General features: G+C 34.1%; 1 protein-coding gene across 7 annotated transcripts in view; it reads left to right on the plus strand.

The window, feature by feature from the left end:
• SLC4A10 (solute carrier family 4 member 10) overlaps positions 1–26,269 on the plus strand; it is a 285,396-nt gene that overhangs the window by 131,149 nt on the left and 127,978 nt on the right. For all 7 annotated transcript variants that reach the window (XM_038584657.1, XM_038584660.1, XM_038584661.1 and 4 more), the window contains exons 4-5: positions 9,151–9,289; positions 18,040–18,200. In XM_038584657.1, the coding sequence (XP_038440585.1) occupies positions 9,151–9,289; positions 18,040–18,200 (300 nt within the window). The remainder of the gene's footprint in view (positions 1–9,150; positions 9,290–18,039; positions 18,201–26,269) is intronic.

Below are 26,269 nucleotides of genomic sequence, written 5' to 3' on the forward strand. Positions count from 1 at the left end.
GGGGAAATGCCTTTATTAAGTCCTTACATACTTTTTTTTTTTTTTTAAAGATTTTACTTATTTATTCATGAGAGAATATGGTAGTTGGTAACAATATCTGAGTGCTATGAAAGCCTGTGGACATAACATAACCAAGAGCCTGGCTTTCAGTTTCTTGACATTTCTGTCTCCTATGACCCTCTCCTCCACTGTACCTAGGTCACCTAACTCATCCATAGTCACTCTACCTCTGAGGTTATCAGTGCATTTGCTTTGGTTTCTGACCCTGCGTCTCTCCTGCTTGCCTGCCTATGCAAATGATTGACCTCTATTTTTTTTTTTATCCATGCTATCATCTTTCTTTCATTATTTTCTTATCCTACTCTGATTTCATAGCCTATAATTTTAATAATACTTTTGTTAATCTTCTAAATATCATAGTTCCCTGTTTTAATTTTATTCATACTTTCACTCCCACTTACCCATACTTCTGTTGGGGTCACTCTGTGTTCCTGCTCTCTCTCTGCCACCCCGATGGGCACGCTGTGCTGGATGTACCCATTCGCCATGGCAGATTGTAACTATTTAAATTCATGATGCAATCAACCTTCACAGTGCCTTCCAGTTCTATTGTGTTTCTTTGATTCTTAAATTAACTGTTTTTCAAACTTTTTCATCACTCTCCACCATCCCTTTTTTCACTATGACTTAGCAGATACTTTCTACTTTGGAGGCAAATTATGTCATGAGAATAAACTCATTCACTTTCCTATTAGACATTAGATATTAAAATGATGATATATATCATTACACATTTGTCCAAACCCACAGAATTTGCAACACCAGGAGTGATCCCTAAAGTAAAATATTGGACTTTGGGTGATTATGATGTCTTTATGTAGGCCCATCCTTGGTAAAAAGAAATATACCATTCTGGTGGGCGATGCTGATTCTGGGGGAGGCCCTGCATATGTGGGGGAAAAGGGTATATGAGAAATCTCTATACCTTCCTCTCAATTGTGTTCTAAGCCTAAAACTGCTCTAAAAGATAAAGCCTTAAAAAATAGGGTGCCTCAGTTTTTAATGTTTTTAAATGTTATTGTTCACACTAATATGCAATGTACATCTTCTACATGATTATGTATATTCAAGAAGTAGAAAAAGAAATTACATTTATATAGCATATTTGCTTCAGGCATTGTTTCTTTTTTAGAATGTTAATAATATAAGGCTTGGTTTTATTACCAAATATTTTAGGAAGTTTGTCAAATGAGATTTTACAGCAAAATGAACAAGAATTGAGTCAATAGCCAAGTCTTGTGTTTCACTACCTCTTCAAAGGAAGATGCCAATTTCCTGAATGGAATATGAATATTTATTTGAAATGAGACTGATGAATTCCTATAAATATCAGATGTACTTAAGAAAATCAACAGTGCAACATATACATTTCCGATCCAGTATCTTAAATAAGAACCTGGTACTATCTTTTTCCTAAAAGTATACAATCCGGTGATAGTTATCTAATACCTATGAAACCAAATCTTATCAGAATCAAATTAAATACTTCTAATTAGCCTGTTATTTTTGTGGCCGGTTGTTTTGGACCAAAAAAAAAAAAAAAAAAGAAAAAATCAGTACTTTATGTTTTTTTTTTTTTTTGAAGGGGGCGATGTTTTTAAAGATTTTATCTATTCTGTTTACTTGACAGAGAGAGAGAGAGCACAAGCAGGGGGAGCAGCATGCAGAGGGAGAGGGAGAAGCAGACTCCCTGCTGAGCAGGGAGTTGGCTCAGGCTCAGGGCTGGATCCCAGGGTCATGACCTGAGTCGAGGAAGGCTGATGCTTAACCTACTGAGCCACCCAGGTGCCCCAAGATAAGGAAGAACTTTAAGAAAACTAAAAATGCAAAATCAAAACCAACAATAGAAATACTAAAATGCAGAACTGTTATTGTAGAGAATCAAGTGGATAATCTGAGAAACTAACTCAAACTACAAAGGAAAAAGACAAAGAACAGGTATTACTAATTTAACATGTAGATAATATTCACAAAGAAAATATCAAGGTAAGTGGAACAGAATCAAATAAAATAGGAATATGTGCTGTAAATGGAAAAATATCAGTGTATGCACATTGGAAAGACTTTCTAACACACCTACCAGTAGGCCTGTCTTAGGAATTTTCTTAATTAAAAGGACCTAGAAAAATGTACTGCTTTTTAGCCTCCTTCATTATTTGGACTGTCTTTTAAGATTAATACCAATGCCCTTTCAATTAAGTTATTGTAAGACAAAGCAGAGATAGACATAGAGATAGTATATGAAAATTACTGACTCATAGAAAATACTAACAAATTAAAACTCTGTTTTGTCTTTTTTCTCACTTTTCATAATCTCATCAAAGTCAACCACTATTTCAATAAAACAGTTTAAAGATTACTGACCCATTTATGAATATAAAAGAATTATGATCATTTGTAAGATTCTTGTAACTGCTACAATGAATACTCTTAGTGGGATTTAATCAAAAGTAACTATTTCTGTCTTACACCATCTCTTTGTATTTATTCAGTGGATCTAATTGTTAGTCTTCTCCCAAATGAAAACACTGGTGGGCTCCCCAACTTTTCTAGTCACTTTTAGGTAACTCAAAGTCCTCTATCAGTAATTAAAATAAATAGTCTCATGTAATAGTGAAAATTTGAACTTAGATTTAACCCTCAGGCTTTTCCCCTTCCCTGGCCCAGGCCTGCTGCAATTGAGGAAAGAGAATGTAGTTGCCTTTTTTTTCCCTCCTACCTTGACCTTCTCCTCCCAGATGCTCCATCATTGTCCTAACTGGTTTCTGATCCCTTCAGGTTTGGAGCATAGGAAATGAAAACCAACTAAAGGGGATGGAGCAAGAAAGTTCTTATTTAATTAGTACTATTGCAAGCTGATGTCACATTCTCTAGGGTTAACAAGAATTTGAATCTACTCATTCTCCCCTGCAGGATCCCTCACCTGTATTCTCTTCTGCTTTATTGTTTATTCCTCCTCAACACCTAGGCATTCAGCTATAGTAATAGATTCTCTCTGGGGAGGTCTTGTCTCTGTTGCATAGCAGCCTCTTGGACAGAAGCCCATGTTCTACATTCTCTCTCTTCCTCTGTTTTTCTCTGTCTCTCTTGTGTGGCCCATATATGATTCACAGAAAATACACATACCCTTACTGCCTTGATAAATACTAGAAAGGTATGTTATCTACAGCAGCAGTCTCAGCCATCAGCAGCTAGGCAAACTTTGTGTTTTTCAGGCAGAAATCATACCCTAGTCCACTGCAGGAGGCATACCAAGCCCTTTTAATGCCCATGGAGCAATACTTGCTTGACCTGAGGGAGGGGCAGACATCCCTCTATCCTGCCTTTTAAGGGAACAAGGAGACTTGGGACTCACATTATAGTTTACTCTGAAAAAGTCCTCTCCAAAATGTGTCTACTGTTTTCAACTTATGACTCTTTATTAGCCCTAGTGTGGGTGAGGAGTTAGATGACTAGGTTTTCAGGAACATGGTTGGTGAATTCTGCAAGTAGTCTTACATCCTCTTTGGAGACAAATACACTTGTTCTTGATGCTTCAGCTGAAATATTTATTTTATTAATCTTTTACCTTATAACCAAATGAGCTAATTAGCATTAATAGCAATAAATATATTATTTCAATTATGTAAATGAATTAAATGTAAGACTCCAAATGAATAGACTGTATATAACATTAAAAATATGAGCAAAATCTTAAAGTTCAAAGGCAGATGGAGGATATTGATCTGTAGACACCAAAGACATGAACTTGAATAGAACCATCAAAATAATCATTTTTGAACAATTTCATAAGATAGATTATCTGAATATTGATTTACCTAAAGTACAACAAGGATAAAGAGGAAGAAACAAGGATGAGGTATTTCAGAAATGCATAATGTTAAACATTTCATATTGCAAATCTGCTCCCTTGAGCTAAATGTCATAGTGCAAGAGGCTTCCTATCTTCATGACCGTAAGATCACATTTGTGAAATGCAAATTTCCCAATTCACTTCTGTGATTATACTTGTTATGCTGCTATGGAAAATATATTTTTCAACATATTTGTTGACTATTCTCCAGAAAGTGCCTAAAAAATAAAGAACTTTGGAACTGGGCCAATAGAAAGGAGAATATTTTCTTTTCTTTTTTTTTTTTTTTAAGATTTATTTATTTATAATAGAGAGAGAGAGGCAGAGACACAGGAGGAGGGAGAAGCAGGCTCCACACTGGGAGCCTGATGCGGGACTCGATCCTGGGACTCCAGGATCGCGTCCTGGGCCAAAGGCAGGCGCTAAACTGCTGAGCCACCCAGGAATCCCCGAATATTTTCATTCATTATTAGGAAACATGTACTTAAGAGCATGGTATTAATATGTAAATAAAACAATATGAATAATATAGCTAATAATGAAAAGGTAAAAGTTTTCTAGGAAACTTGCTTAGTTACAATTCTATTAGGGATTTTTTTTTCAGTAGTGTAACTATGTAAGTTTGATTTTCTTAACTAACCACTTATTGAAAATGTAGTCTATATTCCAAGTGGAGACAGCATATTTATTAATTTCTGATTGTAAAATAATACATGGTCTCTGGAATTCCAGTGCTATTGAACATGACTAGCCAAATCCTGTAGCTCTTATTCAATTATCATCATCGGTTCTATAATATCTGACATTATTGACTCCCAGTTCTTTGAAACCCTATTCAAACATGTCTCCTGTTATATTACTCTCTCCATCAGCTCTATGGTCAATAAGGGCAGAGACTTTTTTGTTTATATCAATCTAATTCACTGCTTAGAATAGCACCTGACCTAGGGAAGGTACTCATTTAATGCAACAATCCTTTTACATACTTGTGTATTCCTTTTCTGATTCTTTTGTTAACTCCTCTTCTCCCAAATTTTGAAGTTGACTATTCTCCCTATGTTGAGTCTTTTTCTCTCCCTACTTTTTGAGTCCTTATTCATTATAATCATATGACTTCTCTAAATGCCACCCACATGTCTCTACCACTGACCCTGTTTTCTTTTTCCACAATCAAATATCCAGCCGCCCTATGACCATCTTTATATGCTTGTCCCGTAGTCACCTCAAATTCAGCATATCTAAAAATTGTTTTCTGAGCTCTCAGTCTGTAATAGTGGTTGTCAGGATGACAACCCCAGGTTTTTTTTTTTTTTTTGAGAAATAATTGACATACATCACTGTGTAAGTTTAAGGTGTACAGCATGATGGCCTGATTTACATATATTGTGAAATGATTACCACAGTAGGTTAATCACCGTCCAATCTCCATTATCTCATATAGATACAATAAAAACAGAAAAAAATTATTTGGATAAGAACTTTTAGGATCTATTCTCTTAACAACTTTCCTAAATATCATACAACAATGTTAGCTATAGTCATCATGTTTACATTACATGCCTGGTACTTATTCATCTTGTAACTGGAAGTTTATATCTTTCAACCAACTTTTTCCAATTCTCCTAGCCCCACCCCCTGCCTCTGGTAACCACAAATCTCTTTTTCAATGAGTTCGGTGGGGACTTTTGTGTGTGTATGTATTTGTTTTTTTTTTTTTATCTTTTTTTTTTAATTTATTTTTTATTGGTGTTCAATTTACTAACATACAGAATAACCCCCAGTGCCCATCACCCATTCACTCCCACCCCCCGCCCTCCTCCCCTTCCACCACCCCTAGTTCGTTTCCCAGAGTTAGCAGTCTTTACGTTCTGTCTCCCTTTCTGATATTTCCCACACATTTCTTCCCCCTTCCCTTATATTCCCTTTCACTATTATTTATATTCCCCAAATGAATGAGAACATATAATGTTTGTCCTTCTCCGACTGGCTTACTTCACTCAGCATAATACCCTCCAGTTCCAGCCACGTTGAAGCAAATGGTGGGTATTTGTCATTTCTAATAGCTGAGTAATATTCCATTGTATACATAAACCACATCTTCTTTATCCATTCATCTTTCGATGGACACCGAGGCTCCTTCCACAGTTTGGCTATCGTGGCCATTGCTGCTATAAACATCGGGGTGCAGGTGTCCCGGCGTTTCATTGCATTTGTATCTTTGGGGTAAATCCCCAACAGTGCAATTGCTGGGTCGTAGTGCAGGTCTATTTTTAACTGTTTGAGGAACCTCCACACAGTTTTCCAGAGTGGCTGCACCAGTTCACATTCCCACCAACAGTGTATGAGGGTTCCCTTTTCTCCGCATCCTCTCCAACATTTGTTGTTTCCTGCCTTGTTAATTTTCCCCATTCTCACTGTTGTGAGGTGGTATCTCATTGTGGTTTTGATTTGTATTTCCCTGATGGCAAGGGATGCAGAGCATTGGTATTTGTTTCTTTGTTTTTTTGGTTTTGATTCCACAGATAAGTGAGATCATATAGTATTTATCTTTCTCTGTCTGACTTATTTCACTTAACATAAGGCTGTCAAGGTTGATCCATGTTACAACTGTCTTTTAATCAATGGCACTATTATTTTCTCACTCTCCCTACTTAAAATTCTAAATCTATATGATCATTATAACCATCACCACTACCACTAGCATTAGCATCAATCATCATAAGTAAAATTTATATAATGTTTTATAATCTGCAAGGTATTGTAATAATTTTCTCTCATAGCACTTGTTTCTACCTTTTGCCAAGAGACTGATTTTGACTATGTAAAATATGTAATATACTATTGTACAATAAATTTAAAGTTACAATCGAGATAAGTGTAACAAAGAGAATCAAAGTGCTATGAATTAGTATAACAGATGTCTAATTTAATTGTTTGCATAGAAATGTGCCTATATGTGTGTTTGTGTGTGTATTTTGCAAGCCTGATTGGGCACATTGAAGTAGATGCTGAAAGATATACAGGGGAGCTAGAGAAAACAGTGTGTGCAGTGACCCTGATATGAAAAAGAACATGGTATTTTTAAGAATCCAAAAGAAAGCTAATGTACCCAGAATGGAATAACAAGAGAAAGAGTGGCAAAAGACAAGGCAAGTGAGATGGGTAGGGTCTAGGGCCTCATTACAAACATTCATTTATACAGAAAGTAGGATGCTGTATTATATTTATATGATTTGTATGTTTTTCACATTCAACTTCTGAAGTCCTCTCAGTTGTGACTATGATAACCTAATATTATAAATAACTGATGAATTGATTTTCACAACAAATTAAAATTATAGAATTCAGTAATCATTCGATTTGTTACTGATTTACTTATTCTTTTAGGTTTTATTTATTTTTTTAAAAAGATTTTATTTATTTATTTATTATTTATTTATTTATTTATTTATTTATTTATGAGGGAGAGTGAGAGATAAATAGCACATGAGCAGAGAGAGGGCAGGACAAGCAGACTCCCTGCTGAGCATGGGGTTTGGTCCCTGGGATCATGACCTGTGCTGAAGGCAGACCCTTAACCAACTGAGCTACCCAGGCAGACTTTTTTTGTGTTTAAAAAAAAATATTTGAGAATACCAAATGTTTTGCTGAAATAACATTGAATTTGTAAGATAGTTTTCCACTATTGAGCCTTTCCATTAGTGTATATTCATTCATTTACTTAGGCCTACTTTTATATCGTTTAATGAGGTTTTATCATTTTCATCACAAATGTATTACATAATTTAAAAAAATTCTTTTTTTTTAAAGAATTTATTTTTTTTAATTTTTATTTATTTATTTATGATAGTCGCAGAGAGAGAGAGAGGCAGAGACATAGGCAGAGGGAGAAGCAGGCTCCATGCACCGGGAGCCCGACGTGGGACTCCATCCCGGGTCTCCAGCATCGCGCCCTGGGCCAAAGGCAGGCGCTAAACCGCTGCGCCACCCAGGGATCCCCAATTTAAAAAATTTCTTAGATAACTTTATTTTTTCCTTCTAAAATTAATGGTTTTTTTTCCTAATAGATTTTTAAATTATTTTTACGACAGTATAGGAATAGAGTGGATTTTGTATTTTGTCCAGTGACCTAGTATTTGTATCACCAATGATTTTAACCTTAACAAGTCTATCAGAAATGCAGGCATGTCCTTAGTGCCTTCATCTCCCCCACAACAAAAACTTATTAACACCTTTGGATGTTTTCCCTACCCTCTTTTCTGTAGCCATCACACAGTGGAATGAGTGAATGCCACCTCATGGGTAGCATGGGCAAATAGGTCAGATTGGACTAACTGTCCTCAAGCAGTTACTCTAAAAACAGAGTCTAGACCTAGTTATCAACTGAACTGGAAACTCTAAGGCCAACTAGCTGGACAGGAAGCCTTGTAGGAAACACTGTCAATCTATGTCCCCAGATAATATAGGTCTCTGTTTCAGAGTCCCCCAAATTGTGAACAACATGTTCTTTTCAGGAACATCATGTGCACCTTTGAGGTTGTGTGTCTTGTGTCCAAACCACACATTATTTTGCTCCTTTATCAAAAACATAGTGACTTGTGCCATCGTCATGGTCATAAGAGATCTTCTAATGTTTAAGCAAACACCACCAGTAGATGATGTAGCATGCAGATAATTTTGGATTTGGTTTCCATTTATATAACATTCTGAAAAGGCAAAACTATAGCAGTGGAGACCAGATTAGTGGTTGTCAGGGGTTGGGGAAAGGGCAAAGGTATGACTATAAAAAAACATCACAGGGAGTTTGTGGTGAATTACATTCAGTATGATTTTAGTATAAGTGAATTTTATCAGAGTCTGTTCTGAATATTACCATGAAGTATAGCATATATGGTGAGAGAAAATGTGCGTGCGTGAGGAAGATACAGAGTTTCTATGATGAGTGCTATAAATAATCCAAAAATAATCATAATATTAAATATTTTTGATAATGTATATATCCTATATTTACATTTTACATAATTATGCTCCCAAATTATACTAGACTTCATGTAATGCTAAATTTAGGTTCTTTTTTTCTTTCTAAATTTAGTTTTATTTCCCAAGTATATTCTGGATGAGGTGTTGCAATAAAGGGGCAGGGAGGTGTGAGTTTGGATTGGTGTTGAAGGTGATGACCAGGAAATTTTAAGCTTGAAGTCATGGTAATGCGTGTTCATGTCTCTCACTTTCTATAGACACCCCATCACAGCGAGTACAATTTATTCTTGGAACTGAGGATGATGATGAGGAACACATTCCTCATGACCTTTTCACAGAACTGGATGAGATTTGCTGGCGTGAAAGTGAGGATGCTGAATGGCGAGAAACAGCCAGGTGAGGATTTTTGTTGAAAGAAGAAAGTATATTAAAGGATGTTCATGCTATCTATTGGAAAAGAGATTTGTAAAGCCACGATTTTGCAAACATTCATGAGTGCTGTTGATTTCTGAAATTGCTCATCTGGCCTGGGCATATCCTGTAATGGGATATGGGTCAGAATGAAATCTGAAGGCAGCAATTATAGTAAACAGTGACGCAGAGCCAGCAACAGCTGCAGCCTGAAAGATCAACAGTGGCATAATTTGTGTGTCATCAGGAAAACAATAGGAATTTAAAAGTAATTTATTTCTATCTTTTCAACTGCTGGCCTGTGCCAAAACTAGTGATATTATATGATAATTTGAATGTGGGACTTTTTAAAGAAAAGGAAAACATTTTAAGAGGCTTTAAGTAGAGTCCTGGATATATTTATGTACTATCTGGTGAGGATAAAAATATTTTGTAATGTTTCTAGGATATGCATACACTTAAACATAGTGTTTTTTCAAAATAACTTTTAAAAAACTACGTTTTAAAAAACTACTATAACTAATATTTCTATATTTCTATATTGCCATGCAATTGATGAATTGCTATAAATATATATTTTTAAGATGTTACTTATTTATTCATGAGAGACACAGAGAGAAAGAGAGGCAGAGACTCAGGCAGAGGGAGAAGCAGGCTCCTCCCAGGGAGCCTGACGTGGGACTCGATTCCGGGTCTCCAAGGTCACACCCTGGCTGAAGGTGGTGCTAAACTGCTGAGCCACCCAGGCTGCCCAATGAATTGCTATAAAAGAATAATAAGCTAAATTTTGCATTTACTTTTCATTTACTCATTTTTGCTTTTTTGCTCATTTATTTAACAGACATTTATGAAATATCTATTATGTGCCAGGTATAATGGCTAAAAAACAACAAGAATCTTAGATCTTGCCTTTAACAATCTCACAGTTTAATGAGGGATTTAGACAAGTAAACAAAGTTATAAATATTGTATAATGAATGCTGTGATACAGGTGTGCACAAAGAACTATGGGCACACCTCGGGTTTTCCATTAGCCACTGCCTCCCAAATTTTATTGTGAATACAAATCACCTTGGGTCTTGCTGTAATATAGATAGATTCAGTAGGCCTCAGGCACGGAGTCTCAGTTTCTGCATTTCTAGTAAGCTTCCAGCTGATGTCACACTAATGTTTTTGGTTTGAGGATCACATTTTGAGTAGCAAGGATCTAAACCACAAGGGTGGAGAAGGGATTAGGATAGCTTTCCTGGAGGAGATGATTCCTGAGATGCCTCTTGAAGGGTGAATTGGACTTAGCTGGGAAGAAAAGCAGAAGGGATGGTATTCTAGGAAGAGGAGGCAGGGTATACTTGAACACGTCCATTGACACAGGTTTGATTATTTTATTAGGTTATCCCTTCCATGGTCACACAGCTTTCATTGTCAGAAATTCTTCTTGTTGGCCATATTTGTTAGTGGCCCAGGGATTGAACAGTCTTCTGAGAGCCACAGTACATCATTAGATCATATTAAACTTTTGATTGCATTTAATCATTGCCTTAACTCTACCCAGAGTTAGTGTGAAATTAAATGTTCAGTCATATTATAAATAATATTGGCTTAATTAATTCTTGTTTGATACATTTCAAATAGTCTTTACAGATCTCTTTTATTTAAAAAATACTAAAAGTAAATAGAAGAAAATTAAAATGGCTGTTACCTAGTTCCTCTCTGTTAACATTAAAAAATAAAATAAAATGAACTGCTAGTATTTATAATTCCAAAAGTATGGAAAGATAAAAAAGCAAAAGTATCCTCTAGTCTTGTTCACATTACCTGTCTTCAAAGGTAATCACTGTTCTTGTGTATCTTCTCATAAAAATTTTAATACGTAGATCTGCATGAATATATATGCTTTTAAAATTTATACAATAGGAATGATATATAATGTTCATACCTCACTTTTTCATTTAATAATATATTTGGACCATTTTCCATATTTTCAGTACAGATTACTCAATCTTTTTAACGATCGCATTAAATTTAACAATATGGATAAACTTTATTTAGCTACTCTTGATAGGGATTTAGGTTATTTTATATTTTTGCTACAAACATTGCTGCAGTGATCTTTTACATATCTGTTTTGGTGTTATTTTGTACATAGTTAGGTAAGGTGAATTTCTAACAGTGGAACTTATGTACCAAGGAGAGCAGGCTTTTAAATTTTGATAGATACTGCGAAATCCCCTTTATAAAATGTTTTGGTAATTCATACATCTATAAACAGTGTACGAGAGTGCTTATTTTCCTCAAACCCTTGTGAGACTAAATCATCAAACTTTTACATTTCTTTGCTAATTTTATAGATGAAAAGTAAATCTTCTTGTTGTAATTTACATTCTTAAAAATATTAGTAAGATTGAACATCTTTTTATATGCTTTATTTTTTTTTCCTGTGAACTAACTGTTCATTCCCTTTACCTATTTTATGCCAAATCATTTTCTTTACGTTCCTTTTTTAATACTTTAAATTAGGGGTATGTTATTTTGTCTAAATTCCCCTTTTTAGTGAAAAAATCTTGTAGGTTAATCATTTTCTTTCTGAAGCTATTATAATATTTTGAATATAGAACCAAATTTGAAGTAGTTTTATATGACTTGGTAGATTTTAAGCTTAAGAACCATTTACCCTATTTTTTTCCAACTGCATCAAAGACTAAGTGCTTTGCACTTTTTCAAGTATGAATAGTCATCTTTTTTCTTTGATGGCAGAAAACCAATGTATGATAATTTTCTCCACCAATTAGCATTGTAACTTTGCTCTCTCATGATTAAAGAGTTGTCGACAAGGAATTTAAAGTGCATACCTACTTTTTTTTTATAAATTTATTTTTTATTGGTGTTCAATTTGCCAACATATAGAATAACACCCAGTGCTCATCCCATCAAGTGCCCCCCTCAGTGCCCGTCACCCAGTCACCCCCACCCCCCGTCCACCTCCCCTTCTACCACCCCTAGTTAGGAGTCTCTCATGTTCTGTCTCCCTTTCTGACATTTCCCACTCATTTTTCTCCTTTCCCCTTTATTCCCTTCCACTATTTTTTATATTCCCCAAATGAATGAGACCATATAATGTTTGCCCTTCTCCGATTGACTTATTTCACTCAGCATAATACCCTCCGGTTCCATCCACGTCAAAGCAAATGGTGGGTATTTGTCATTTCTAATGGCTGAGTAATATTCCATTGTATACATAGACCACAGCTTCTTTATCCATTCATCTTTTGATGGACACAGTTTGGCTATTGTGGACATTGCTGCTATAAACATCGGGGTGCAAGTGTCCTGGCGTTTCACTGCATCTGTATCTTTGGGGTAAATCCCAGCAGTAAAAGTGCATACCTCCTTGTTTAAGGCTGGAAGCATCTATCTTCAACTAGGTGGAAGAAATACTAGATATTCCTGGGTGGCAGGAAGAAGAGGGATCTTTGAGGTATGATGACTATGAAGGTCTGATTAGTTTGAGTCTCTTTATTGCTGCAAAGTACTTTTTTGTAAGCATTTCTTATGTATTCCTTTCTTTGCTGTCACCCTACATGATAGAGCTGAGAAGTAAGATTGGGATGTGTGTTCTGTCAGGAGTAATTCACCTATTTGTAAAATGGTTGGTGATCTGTTCCTTTTAAGCAGTAACTTTCTTGTGACTTGCTCACTCTCATGAAGCTCTATGATGGCAGGACAAGACTAGAATCTAGCCGCTTCACTTTATCATAGATGAGCAGGTAGAATTTTTCATGCTCTCCTGGATTAACCTAAACAACATGTTTATCTTAAACCATCAAAATGTATTGTTATTCATTTATAAAGAAGAGTTGATCCAGTTAATTATTAGTGTTCTCTGTTATTAAATAGGACCTGTGTTCTTAGCCATGCTTCTGGAACCTTATGCATGGTACAGCTATTTGAGGTTCAAGGAGACATCTGATGAGCAATCAAAATAGTAACAGACATTGAAGAGGAGGATAGATGAATTTTGGCTCAGACACAATACATCAGGGAAGAACAGAGTGTATTTATTGAGGATTTAGAAATGTAGTGAGTTTTAAAGTGGCAGAAGTAATTTTGTTCTGGTTGCCCTAGTTCATCTGAAAAGATTAATTTTAGTTAATTTAGGACTCCATCTGATTTTCCAAATGAAATTTAATTCTAATAAATCATTAGCATAGCTATTTGAAGCACTTATTTATTTTGATTAATATTCTAGGGGGATTAATAATTTTCTACCCTAATAGTAGCAATAAAAAGAATATTTTATCAGCACATTGCACCTGTCACATATCACATCTTGAATAATTCATGTCCACTGTTGTTGCCAAGTAAAACTTGAGCAAAGTTTTAGATTTTGAAGCTAAATTTTTGAATCATAATTATTTAATAAATGTTTGTGAAAACCAGCTGTTCACTTTTAAAAACCCCAAAAGAAGCCATATGACAAGGGCTAATGAAATCAACACAATTACAATGTCCTGCTTATAAATAACATATAATGTTATTAATAGAAAATCATGCAAAGATACCACAGCTGTGCAATTATGAAGACAACATGTTTGACTCACTGTAGTTGCCCTTTAAAAGTGCTTCCCACAAATGAGCTCAAAAGAGGCAAAACAGGGAGTAGCAGTTAGCCTCTAATACATACATGGTAGTATCAAAAAGGATTATTGCATCAAAACAGTTTTATTGATGCTGTGAAGGCATTTGATATTCAAAATTAGTAAAGGTTTAAGTCATCAAGATTTTTCCATGAGATGTGAGATGTGAAGATAATATGGATTAAGGACAGCTAGGGGCACCTGAGTGGCTCAGTGGGTTGAGCCTCTGACTTTGGCTCAGGTCATGATCTCAGGGATGGAGCCCCGAGTCAGGCTCCCCTCTCAGTGAGGAGTCTGCTTGTCCCTCTGCCTCTCCCACTGTTTGTGCTCTCTCTCTCTCTAATAAATAAATAAAATCTTTAAAAAATCTCTTTAAAAATAGTTAATAGTTTTAGGTTTGGATATATTTCACTTCCCCTTTCCCTTTAAAATAGGCACTTTATGATTTCATATGTTATTGTCTCCACCCTAATCATGTCCCTCCTCCACCATCTGTAGCCTCAACTCTACCCAAATGAGGATGTTTTCTCTTAAGAATCCATAACTTCTCCCAAGGGTATAATTTTGGATGGTATTTTACTTTCTATTTGGGTAGAATCAGAATAAAAATTCCTAGAAAAACTTAAAGGGATTGGTGGGAATTGAAAAAACAGGAGTTAATTTCTAAGGAGAACATCTATTTCTAATTTATAGAAGAATTTTATTTTGTAGATTTTTAATATGAGTAATGCAGAAGAGATTATCATCTCTTAATCCTCAAAGAATTCATGAAACACCTATTTTATGTTGTTGCTGTTCAGTAGAAGGAGATTCTAATGTGTTAATCATGGATGAAAACAGATCCAGATACACGTTAGCAAAATCAGACAATCTCAGAGTTTAACTCTGCTCCTCCCCCAGAGAAAAATGTCATACAATTGGCCTACAGTTTTGATTCTTCTCATTGGTCATTACTTCTCATTCATACCTGTGAGACTGTTGTTTGCTGTAGTTTGCCGTTCAAATAAATGTCAACTGAGTTTATTTGAAAGCTGGAATAAATTGCAGCAGTTTAGGTCATTAACCGCAACCAGGCATTTTGCAACTGTCTATCCAGTGACTACAAATCTTTTTTTTTTTTTTTTTAATTTTTTTTTTGACTACAAATCTTTAAACAGGATTTGGTGTGTTCCCAGACCTCTTAATTTCTATCCTTGAAATATGAAATGTAATAAAGAAGCAGAAAAGAGAGATACACTTTTGTATTTGTGTATGTGTGTAGAGAGAGAATACATGTATAGGATATATATGATTTTTTATATAGTCTTTTAAAAATAATTAAACAGCTCTTAAAGCTTTTGGCATCATTCTGAAGTTGGCCTGAAGCACCGAATCTTGAAATGTTTAGAAACTTGATATTTGTAACTTGTGAGTTTCTTTTTATGGAAAGTATCTTATGCTTTTTCCTATAATATTCATAAAATCTATGGCTAAATCAAACTAGCATCCATATATTTGATTATCTTAACTACCAAACTGGAATTCCCAGAGACTCCATTCTTCTTTTCTAAAGGACCAAGCCTCCAACATGGAGGAAATTATGCTAAAGGAAGGAAGATACCTTTTAGATTTGTCTTTAAAATTTCTTTTCAGAGAGACACATAGATCAATGGAGCAGAATAGAGAACTGAGAAAGACCAACCCATGTATGGCTACCTGATTTTTGACAAAGGGAAAGCTGTTTCATGAAAAAGAATTGTCTTTTCATCAGTAGTTCTGGAACAACTATAGATCTATAGGCAAAAAAAAATTCAATACCTCATAGTGTATATAAAATTAATTCAGAATAAATCATAAATCTAAATGTAAAACATAAAGCTATACAAATTTGAGAGAAAAATATAGGAGAAAGTCCTAGGACTTAGGACCTAGATGATGAATTTTTATTTTTTAAAAGACTTTATTTATTTATTCATGATAGACAGAGAGGGAGGGCAGAGATACAGGCAGAGAGAGAAGCAGGATCCATGTCAGGAGCCTGATGCAGGACTCGATCCCGGGACTCCAGGATCATGCCATGGGCCAAAGGCAGGTGCTAAACCACTGAGCCACCCAGGGATCCCCGATGATGAATTTTTAGATATGATATCAAAGCACAATCCATAAGAGAAAATATCCATAAATTGGACTTCACCAAAATTAAAACCTTTGTGCTGTGAAAGATCATGTTAGGAGGATAAGGACAAGCTATAGACAATGAGAAAATATTTGTAAACCATGTATTTGACAAAAATACTATATCTAAAATATGTAGTGAACTCCCAAATTTCAACAGTATGAAAACAAATCAAATAGGAAAAGGGGTAAAAACACAGTCTGGAAGTGACACTCATAATTTCTGCTCACAATTCATTGTCTAGAACTAGTCAATAGTCACATGGTCTCACTCAGTCAAAAAAAGGCAGGTAGTGATATCCTATTCTCTACCAGGTAGAAAGGGACAACTAGTTAATGAACAGTACTAATGATCACCACATGATTTATAAAGTATTATGGCCCTATCAAGGCCTGAAAATCATTAAGAAGCATTAATATAAAAAATTCCCAAATGTATTCACAAAAATATTCTATAAAATTGCCAGCATTGAAGAAATACGGTCAGTGATTTGGAGCTTAAATATAAATTTTTTCAGTCTTCAAGCATCTTATAAACTTATGATAGGTATAGGTATTCGCTGTCTGTCAACTCTTGGCAGGCACAGCTATTCTTCCCTATTGGTTTCCTTTTCATTTCCTGACAACTTCTGCTTACTTAACATGAGGATGTATACATAGCTTTCTTTATCTTTCTTGGAACTTTGTACATTAATCATTCTGACTAGCCCTTTTGGTTAGTTACTTTTGGCTGACCCACTGATTCCATAACAAGTTACTGTAACATATTTCTCCTTTGTTGGAGGTAGATCATTTGACTACATAAAACAATAATACAATATTTCATGGAGAATCTGAGTGATTTTGCATGAAGAGAGGAAGTTAGGGTAAAAATGACTAAGGAGAGAAGAAATGAGGAAAATGTTGGAGGGAAGAGGTGGAAAGGCAATTTAGGCTTTATATAGGGTACATTAAAAATGGTGGAATTAGGGGCTCCTGGGTGGCTCAGTCGGTTGGGTGTCCACCTTCAGCTCAGGTCATGATCTCAGAGTCTTGGGATTGTGCCCTGTGTCATCAGTCTCCCTTCTCAGCAGGAACCCTGCTTCTCCCTCTCCTCCCAGCTTGTGCTATCTCTGTCTCTATCTCTGTCTCTCTCTCAAATAAATAAATGAAATCTTTTTTAAAAATGGTAGAATTAAATTGGTCATCTATTAGATTAGATGCCTAAAAGAATAAGAGATTTAGTGCTTATGCCAGAGCAGTGGAATCATTGGTTTCTCTTTATTCCTTCCATTTATCTTACTTAAACAAATTCAGATATTATTACTCATTTCACTCCAAGAAGGCAGTCTTGACATCAAGCTTCTGTTCTCCATCTGGACAGGAAGGCTCCAGGATTGGAGGCTAGCCTCCTTCTCATAGGTTTCTGTAGTCCCTAGGAAATGACTGCAATAACTACATTTCATCCAAGTAGGCCTAATACATATTTTTCTACAGAATAGGCCCCAAAGTATCCTAGCTTTCCTAAAAATTGAATGGAAAAACTACCAAGAGACTCAAATATTCCATTTTAAGACTTCCCATTGAAGAAAAATGAGTATTCTTTCATTTTCTTTTGCATCTTTTTCCTTCTATGAAGTATAGTCTGTTAATTCTATAGCAAATTCATTGTGACCACTGAATAAACATTATATTAAAATTTTTTTCAGAGCTCAACAAACTAATAAAAATAACATTTGAGGATTTTTGTTTTGTTTTGTTTTCTATACAACCTTCCATGACAAAAAGAATGCTTGTTAAATGGAATTAAAATGAAATAAACCAAATGACTTCAACTAGTTTTTACTTCCAAACCCACAAAACCAAGAAGCATTGTGAATATCTTTGTTTCTACTTTTTATTTTTGGGACAAAGGATCTTTCATCTATAATATAATATTCAATGTGCTGATAATATTTATTTGTGTAGGTGGTTGAAGTTTGAAGAAGATGTGGAAGATGGAGGAGAAAGGTGGAGCAAGCCCTATGTGGCTACTCTTTCATTGCACAGCTTGTTTGAGCTGAGAAGTTGTATCCTGAATGGAACTGTGTTGCTGGACATGCATGCCAACACTTTAGAAGAAATTGCAGGTATATCTTTTTTTCCCTTAGTCTATTTCACTCTTATGGGTATAGCTGATTTTTGTTACTCCCCTTTCCTTATAATTCTATATTATGTGTACCTTTGGAAAGTTAATTCTTATGATCAGCATATAAGACCTTAAAAATAACTATTTTCTACCTACTTATTTAAGATAAAAGAAGTTGAATCTCAGAGAAATGTGGTCTAATTTGTCAGTGGCAGGTATAGAACAAGAACCTAGATAGCCTGATTCCCATTTAGGATATATTGTTTTTCACTATTGTGCGTAAGCTGTCACCATCAGAAAATAGAAGGAAAAAACCCATAAAGCTAGAAATGGATTTTTTCAATATTCAAATGATGAAATGATAAAAAAAAATCAGTAGATAGGGAAAATGTTAATTTAGAATAGAACAGAAAGGTATGGCCATTTATTTTAAACTGAACTAGAACTCATGAATTCCAGAGGATGCCAACTGATGCAGTTGGTATTACTTTATATTGAATATTATGACTAGGCCCTGGGATGAAAGATTTATATTAGAAGTCTATAATGTTTAAGTAACACAAGTAGTTATGTTTATGAAGTATCTCACTGTTACTCTAGAAACAGAGGAAAGAACTCCTGTATCTTTTTTTTTTTTTAAAGATTTTATTTATTTATTCATGAGAGATACAGAGAGAGGCAGAGACACAGGCAGAGGGAGAAGCAGGCTCCGTGCAGGGAGCCCGATGTGGGACTTGATCCTGGTTCCCCAGTCACGCCCTGAGCCGAAGGCAGATGCTTAACCGCTGAGCCACCCAGGCATCCCACTCCTGTATCTTTTGATCTGAAAGAAAAACATTTAGTATAAACAAAATAATACAAAAAGAGTTTTAAGAGAGTATAAATGAAATGGTTAATGGAGATTTTAAAAATAAAGCAGAGACTCAGGCAGTTTTAAAAAATTTCTAGTTTGGAAAAGATTAATGAAAGCAATTCCATGTAGAATTTATTTTTATTTATTTTATTTTATTTTTTTTGAATTTATTTTTAAAGTACAAAAACTTAAGGGAGACTTTAATGTCTTTTTTTTTAATGTCTAAATTATATTATAGAAATGGAAAAAACCCAAAGCTCTGTGAATGTTTTTCTATTCCATAAGTAAGATAATATTATATTTAAAATTGTTTGCATAATTTAATCTTCTGAATAGCCTCATAAAGTAAGTGTCATTCTCATTTTTTCAATAAAAATATAGAAATCCTGAGACTTTTAGGGCCCTTGTTCCGTCTAAGGTCTCTGACTATAAGCTGTGTGCTCCTTATGTTACATTACAACCACTGTCTGAAGAAAGAGAATGGCTTGAAGTGTATGTTGCCCAAATTTTAATGATAATTTATTTACTTAAAAATTATTTATTTCATCATTGGAGCTGATAGGCATGCATACATTGCAATATGTGTGAAAAGAGAAGTAAGTGTGCAAAGATATCTTGGCCTAAAATATTAAGTAAAAACAAAATCAAAACAAAAAATAGGTGAGATAGGCCTTCTTTCCCTGAGCTTCATACTACATCTGTAAAGAGCTTTCCTTTCAAAATACATTAACTAGAAAAAAATAAAATAGAATATATAACTAGAGCCAAAAAGACTATATGAAGTTAAATACATATACTTTTCAGAAAAACACAGGATACAGTAATGGATCGCATTAAATCAAGACTTAAAGAAAATGGTTAACATGAGTTAGCAAACTTTTTGTGAATGCCGGAATGGTAGTTCCCCAACCTAATTTATTAGCTTTACATTATAGGGTCTGGATGATAGCCCGTAAACATTTTTATGTTTTAATTACGTACCAAATGGCTGGGCTTTTCATGGTACTTTGCAGTTTGGGAAGTTCTTTTTTTTTAATTCTACGCTATCTTTTGGATACTCAAAACAAAATTGGGCTTAGTATTATGACCGTTTATCCTTACTTCATAAATGAAGAAAGTAAGATTCAGAAATTTTAAGGTCTTGCCCCAAATAGAGTTCATTTCTGCTGTTTATGTCAGTGAAGGCATTACCTTTGAAAATGGGTTAATCCAAATAACTTCTGGATTGGCTATATCTAATGAGACTGTCAAGTTCCTCCACCTGGCAAAATTAACCTCAGAAAGTACCCTTCATAGTTTTACCAGGTTTTAAATTTCTTAAAGCATGTAGTTTCTAATGCTTTCTTCAGAAATTTATTTCTACCAGGAAATCCCCCATGAATTTGACAGAAACTGTTCATCTCATCACTTTAGTTCGGTTTTATTGTCTAAGTTTATGTTTCCTTTCCCTCCTGCTGCCCCCTTCCCCGAGCTCTGTAGGATATGGGAGGGTTGTTAGCTGTGTTAATTCTTGCTCCTGAAGGCGAATTACATTTTCTGAGTATATCCTTACAAAGGAAAGTAGTTCAATGGAAGTCTTGATACCCCAAATAGCTTTTATTCTTTCTGCTCGTCTAATTAGTCTGTATCTTTATGTCTCCAAAGTAGCTCAACTTGACTGTCCCATTTTCAGTGTAGAGCAGTCTGTAAAATGCCATTCAGATGTCAGTAGTTTAGAGTTAATACCACATTAAAAATATGATTAAAATACTTGTTGATCCTTGTTACCTTAAATTTCTTTTCACTCATTAATGAGAAGAGAGTCTCTCTTTGAGTAATTGTAATTTGCCTTATGTAATTCATAGATATTTATTTCTGCCCTCAATAAAATCTTAAGATATTTTTCTTCCTATAGTTTATAATTATTTTCTTACTGTTTACTCATTGCTATCTTTACTTTGTGACAATTGAGCTGTATTATTAAGTGTGTAGTAAGTATACTTTACATTTTTAAGACTTCTAATTTTGTAAGGTATTTTCACATTCATTATATTTTATTATCACAGTAACCTTATGAGATAGGAGGATACACTCCACCTGTTTTATAAACAGATAAAAAGAAGTGATGTAGCATAGGTGATACAGCAATAGGAATAATTTCTCTTATTAACCTTTAATCATAAGTTTTGTTTTATTCTATTTCATGATAATTTGTGACAATAGTGATTAACAATAAGACCTGGAACTCTTTACCTCTTATTTATCATGTTTTTCTATATGTTAGGCAGTTACTAACATATTAGTCACTAGTTTCAATTTTCCAAAAGCTAGATATAATATCTATCTTTAAGGGCTCTAAACTCTTAAACTTTGTGAATGCACAGGCTCTGTAGCATTAATATTTTCTAGACATTTTCTAATAGAGAAATATGATCCAGATATTGTTTTAGAATAATCAAGGATTTTTATATCAATCTTCTGATATGTTTTTAATAGAGTCTTAGATAATTCTTTAAAGAGATTTTTGTAGACTTAGCAGGAGAAAATCCCATTTGTATCTGGCAGGTCTGTCAAGAATGTCTGGTATAATTAAAGTAGGATTTTCTTTTGACAAAGTTAATTTAAAACTGTCTATTTTCCAGTGTTTCAGGGAACTTAGAATAAATTTAAACTTCTTCCTTCAAAATATTATTTAACCTTTTCAAATCCGAAATTCTCCAGATATATTTTCTTACTGTGATTTATTCTGATGGAGATTAATTGCATTTAAAATGCTTCTTAATTATGTTTATATAAATTACAGGCAATTTTATGGTCTTTGTCAATGTCTTTGAAATTCAGCACTGTAAAGATTAGTAATGGAATATTCTCTCTGCGCTGGTATACTTTAACCTAATTCTGTCAATGGGAGTAAGAAATGAAAACCAAACCAAAGTTAGGACTGTGGACAGATTTTCAATCATAGCTCTCAACTCATTACAACAACTCTTGTTGTTTAAAATATTCTATTGAAGGAAAAAGTAGAAGTTTGCTCCACTGAATATAATCTGCAGATTTGGGAGTACGGGAATAGTCACATATTTTTTAACTTCTCCATACTATTACCATCCTTGTTCTGGAAAGTAAGTATTCTTAGGGTAGTTTACAATTTTAGTATATACACTCCTGTGAGTGCTGTCAACCAAACTGTTGAATTTAGACCCTTCCTATTTCTCACTCCTCTCCCAACATCTTGTAGAGTTAAGGAAATGGGTTTTTTAAGACAAAGAATTCATATAATTATCTTTTAAGATAAGGCAGATATTTACATAGAATCTGTAAAATCTCATGATCTCTAGAGGTTTTCATTCAGTGGCCAAGATGGATTGAGCATAAAAAAATAACTGATTAGAATGAAAAATAATTTTTTTTTTCATTTTCTGAGGACTTTTTACACAAATGCTACTAGTGTTCTTAGAGCCTGCTTAGTGCTAGAAGAGTGTGACCTATTTATCCTTTTCCTTCTTGCTTCTCCTGATATCACCCAGATCCTGGCATTGTGCTTTGGCAGCTAGACTGTATTATTTAGACATCATAGCCGTCTGAGATTGTAGGCCTTGATTTTGGGCCCAAAGCCATTATGGTTCATTATCCTTTCCTACTTTTCAAGGTTAATACTAATATATATTATAGTGGTGAAGAGAACAATGAAAGTGATTAGTGAATCAGACTCCCATTGGTACTTAAATCTCACCTCAGTTGATAAGTTACATTCTTAAGCAAGATGATTAATTTTTCTAGTTAAGATATATTTGATGCAGTTATACCTCAGAGGAGTTTACTGTATATTTCTGTGTGGCTAACAAGCAGATGATCATTCTTTTTCTATTTACTTTCTCTTATGTAACTGTTTCAAATAAAGACCTTATTTCTGAATGACTGAAGCAGTGACTTATGGGTTTTTGTAGTGCGTAAGAAAGACTGTACTTTGGTAAGAACCAAAAATCATAACCATATACATGGGGTTTTATATGATTCATTTGATTTTGATTAAAATATTGAACTGTGGATACACATTATGGCTTACAGATGAAGCTGTGATCCCACTGTGCAGTGGCATCCTTCTGGTATTTAACTTTACAACTCCCATTATGAAGTATATGTGGCATATTTTATATACATTTTTCCCTCTTAATGTAAAGTCACATATGTTGGCAATTTATAATTTCATTTGTTTCAAATTAATTCAAAGATATTATAACTACTTATCTCCAAAGGAGTGAGATATAAATATTTTATACTATCAGCTATTTTCAGAGTTGAAAAGGACTTTAGAGATGATTATAATGAATAGTATGGCTGATTTCCAAAATTACATTCTACCTCTTTCCATTGTACACAGTAAAGTAATAGAGTAATAGGTCAGCAAATTATATCCCATATGCCAGTATGAACCACTGTCTGTTTTTGTCAGGCCTATGGGCTCAGAATGGTTATTACATTTTACAAAATTGAAAAATAATAAAAAGAATATTAATATTTTGCCACATGAAAATCATATGAAACTCAAACTTCAGAGTCTGTAAGAAAATTTTATTGAAACACAACCATACTCATTTATGCATATGTTCTTTATGTCTACTTTCATGCTATAATGGCAGAGTTGAGTAGTGATTACAGAGACTGCATGGTTTACAAAGAAAAAGTTTGTCTACCTATGGCTTAGAGAACTGATTCCAGAGTGAAGGGCAGCTCTTGATCAGCCTAAGCCAGTCATGGGGTGTTATTTCCTTAACCAGGGATTGTCTCAGCATCAGAAGGGCTATGTCAGTTGGATTTAAAAGATTTTTTCCTGGGTAGAAGAAAAAGAACCTTCTTTTATGAGAAAAGTCACAAAAAGTCAAAGAATATATGGATATCAACAAAAATATGTATTTCTTTGTTGCTATTGGCACTTGCCTTATGGCCATAAGGAAAATAAGCCTTAGGTTAAACTCACACTGAGAGGAGGGGGAGTCAGAGGAATAAAATTAAATCCAACCTAACTGGTTTTCTGTTATGTGAGCCAATGAAATTCATTGTTTTATAATTTTTTTTTTTTTTCATTGTTTTATAATTTGATTAGAGTTTCTGGTATTTTAAATTGAAGTATAATTGGAACACATATTAGTTTCAGGTGTACAACATAGTAATTTGACATTTAATACATTTTGATATCATCACCATATAAGTTTACTTGCCATCTGTCTCTATGTAAATGTAAAGTTATTACAATATTACCTATGTTCCTTGTGTTGTATATTACATTTCATGACTTACTTACTTTATAACTGGGGTTTTATATCTCTTGATGTCCTTCACCAATTCTGCCCTCCCCCAGTTTGCCTCTCTAGAAAACTGTCAGTCTGTTCTCTTTATCTGTGAACATAGATATAGAGTTTTGTCTTGTTTTTTTGTGTTTGTTTTGTTTTTTAGATTACACGTATAAATGAAATCTTATAGTATTTGTCTTTCACTATCTGATTTATTTTATCAACAAATATCCTCCAGGTCCATCCATATTGTCACAAATAGCAAGACTTTACTCTTTTTTATAGCTGAACAATATTACATTATGATAAATAGATGGATAGATATATACCATTTCTTCTTTATCCATTCATCTGTCAATGGACACTTAGATTGCTTCTGTATTTTGGTTATTATAAATTATACTGCGATAAACATAAGACTGCATAAATCTTTCTGAGTTAGTGTTTTCATTTATTTATTTATTTTTAAAGATTTTATTTATTTATTCATGAGACACAGAGAGAGAGAGAGAGAAAGAGAGAGAGAGAGAGAGAGAGAGGCAAAGACACAGGCAGAGGGAGAAGCAGGCTCCATGCAGGGAGCCTGATGTGGGACTTGATCCTGGGTCTCCAGGATCATGGCCTCGGCCAAAGGCGGCGCTAAACTGCTCAGCCACCCTGGCTGCCCAGGGCCATTGTTTTTTTTTATAGGGATCACATGGAATCTGTATATTGCTTTGGGTAAAATGGAAATTTTAACATTAGTTCTTTCAATCCATGAGCATGGTATATAGTCCCATTTATATGTGTCTTACATTTTTTTCATCAATGTTGTATTTGTCTTGTACCTTCTTGGTTAAATTTATTCCTAGGTATTATACTCTTTTGAATGCAATTGTGAATGGGATTTTTTTCTTAATTTCTTTTTCTGATAGTTCATTATATGTTTATAGAAATGCAATGGATTTCTGTGTATTAATTTTGTATCTGCAACTTCATTGAATTCATTTATTAGTTATAGTTTTTGTTGGCTTTATTTATTTATTTATTTATTTATTTATTTATTTATTGAATGTTTTTGTTGGTTTCTTTAGGATTTTCTACATATAGTATCATGTCATTCACAAATAATGAGTTTTCCTTTTTACTTCTTTTTCTTGCTTAATTGCAAGAACTTTCAATAGTATGTTAACTAAGAGTGGTGAGAATGAACATCTTTTCCTGTTCCTGATCTTGGAGTATAATGTTAGCTGTGGGTCTGTCATATACAGTCTTTATTATGTTGAGGTACATTTTCCTGTACCTACTTTGTTGAGAGTTTTTATCATAAATGGGTGTTGTATTTTGTCAAATACTTTTTCTGCATCTATTGAGGTGATCAAATGATTTTTATCTTTCCTTTTGTTAGTGTATATCACATTGATTGATTTGCAAATGTTCAACCATTCTTACATTCCTGGAATAAATAGCACTTGATCTTGCTGTATGATTCTTTTAACATATTGTTGAAGTTTGCTAATATCTTGTTGAGGATTTTTGCATCTATGCTCATCATGGATATTGGCTTGTATTTTCTTTCTTTTTTTCTTGTATCTTGTCTGGCTTGATATCAGCTTAATGTCAGCCTTATAAAATTAGTTTGGAAGTATTCCCTTCTTTCAATTGTTTGAACAGTTTAGAAAGTATAGGTATCAAATCTTTGAATGTTTGGTAAAATTCATCAGTGAAGTCATTTGGTCCTGGACTTTTATTCATTGGAAGCTTTCTTTTTAATACTGATCCAATCTCCTTACTAGTAATCAATATATTCAGATTATCTATTTCTTCACAATTCAGTCTTGAAAGATTGTGGGTTTCTAATAATTTATCCAGTTGTTCTAGATTGTTCAATTTTTTGACATATATTCATAGTAGTATCTTATGATCTTTTGTATTTCTGTGGTATTTCTGTTGTATTTCTATTTTAGT

Source organism: Canis lupus, chromosome 36 (assembly GCF_011100685.1).
Source record: "Canis lupus familiaris isolate Mischka breed German Shepherd chromosome 36, alternate assembly UU_Cfam_GSD_1.0, whole genome shotgun sequence".
Classification (NCBI taxonomy): Eukaryota; Metazoa; Chordata; class Mammalia; order Carnivora; family Canidae; genus Canis; species Canis lupus.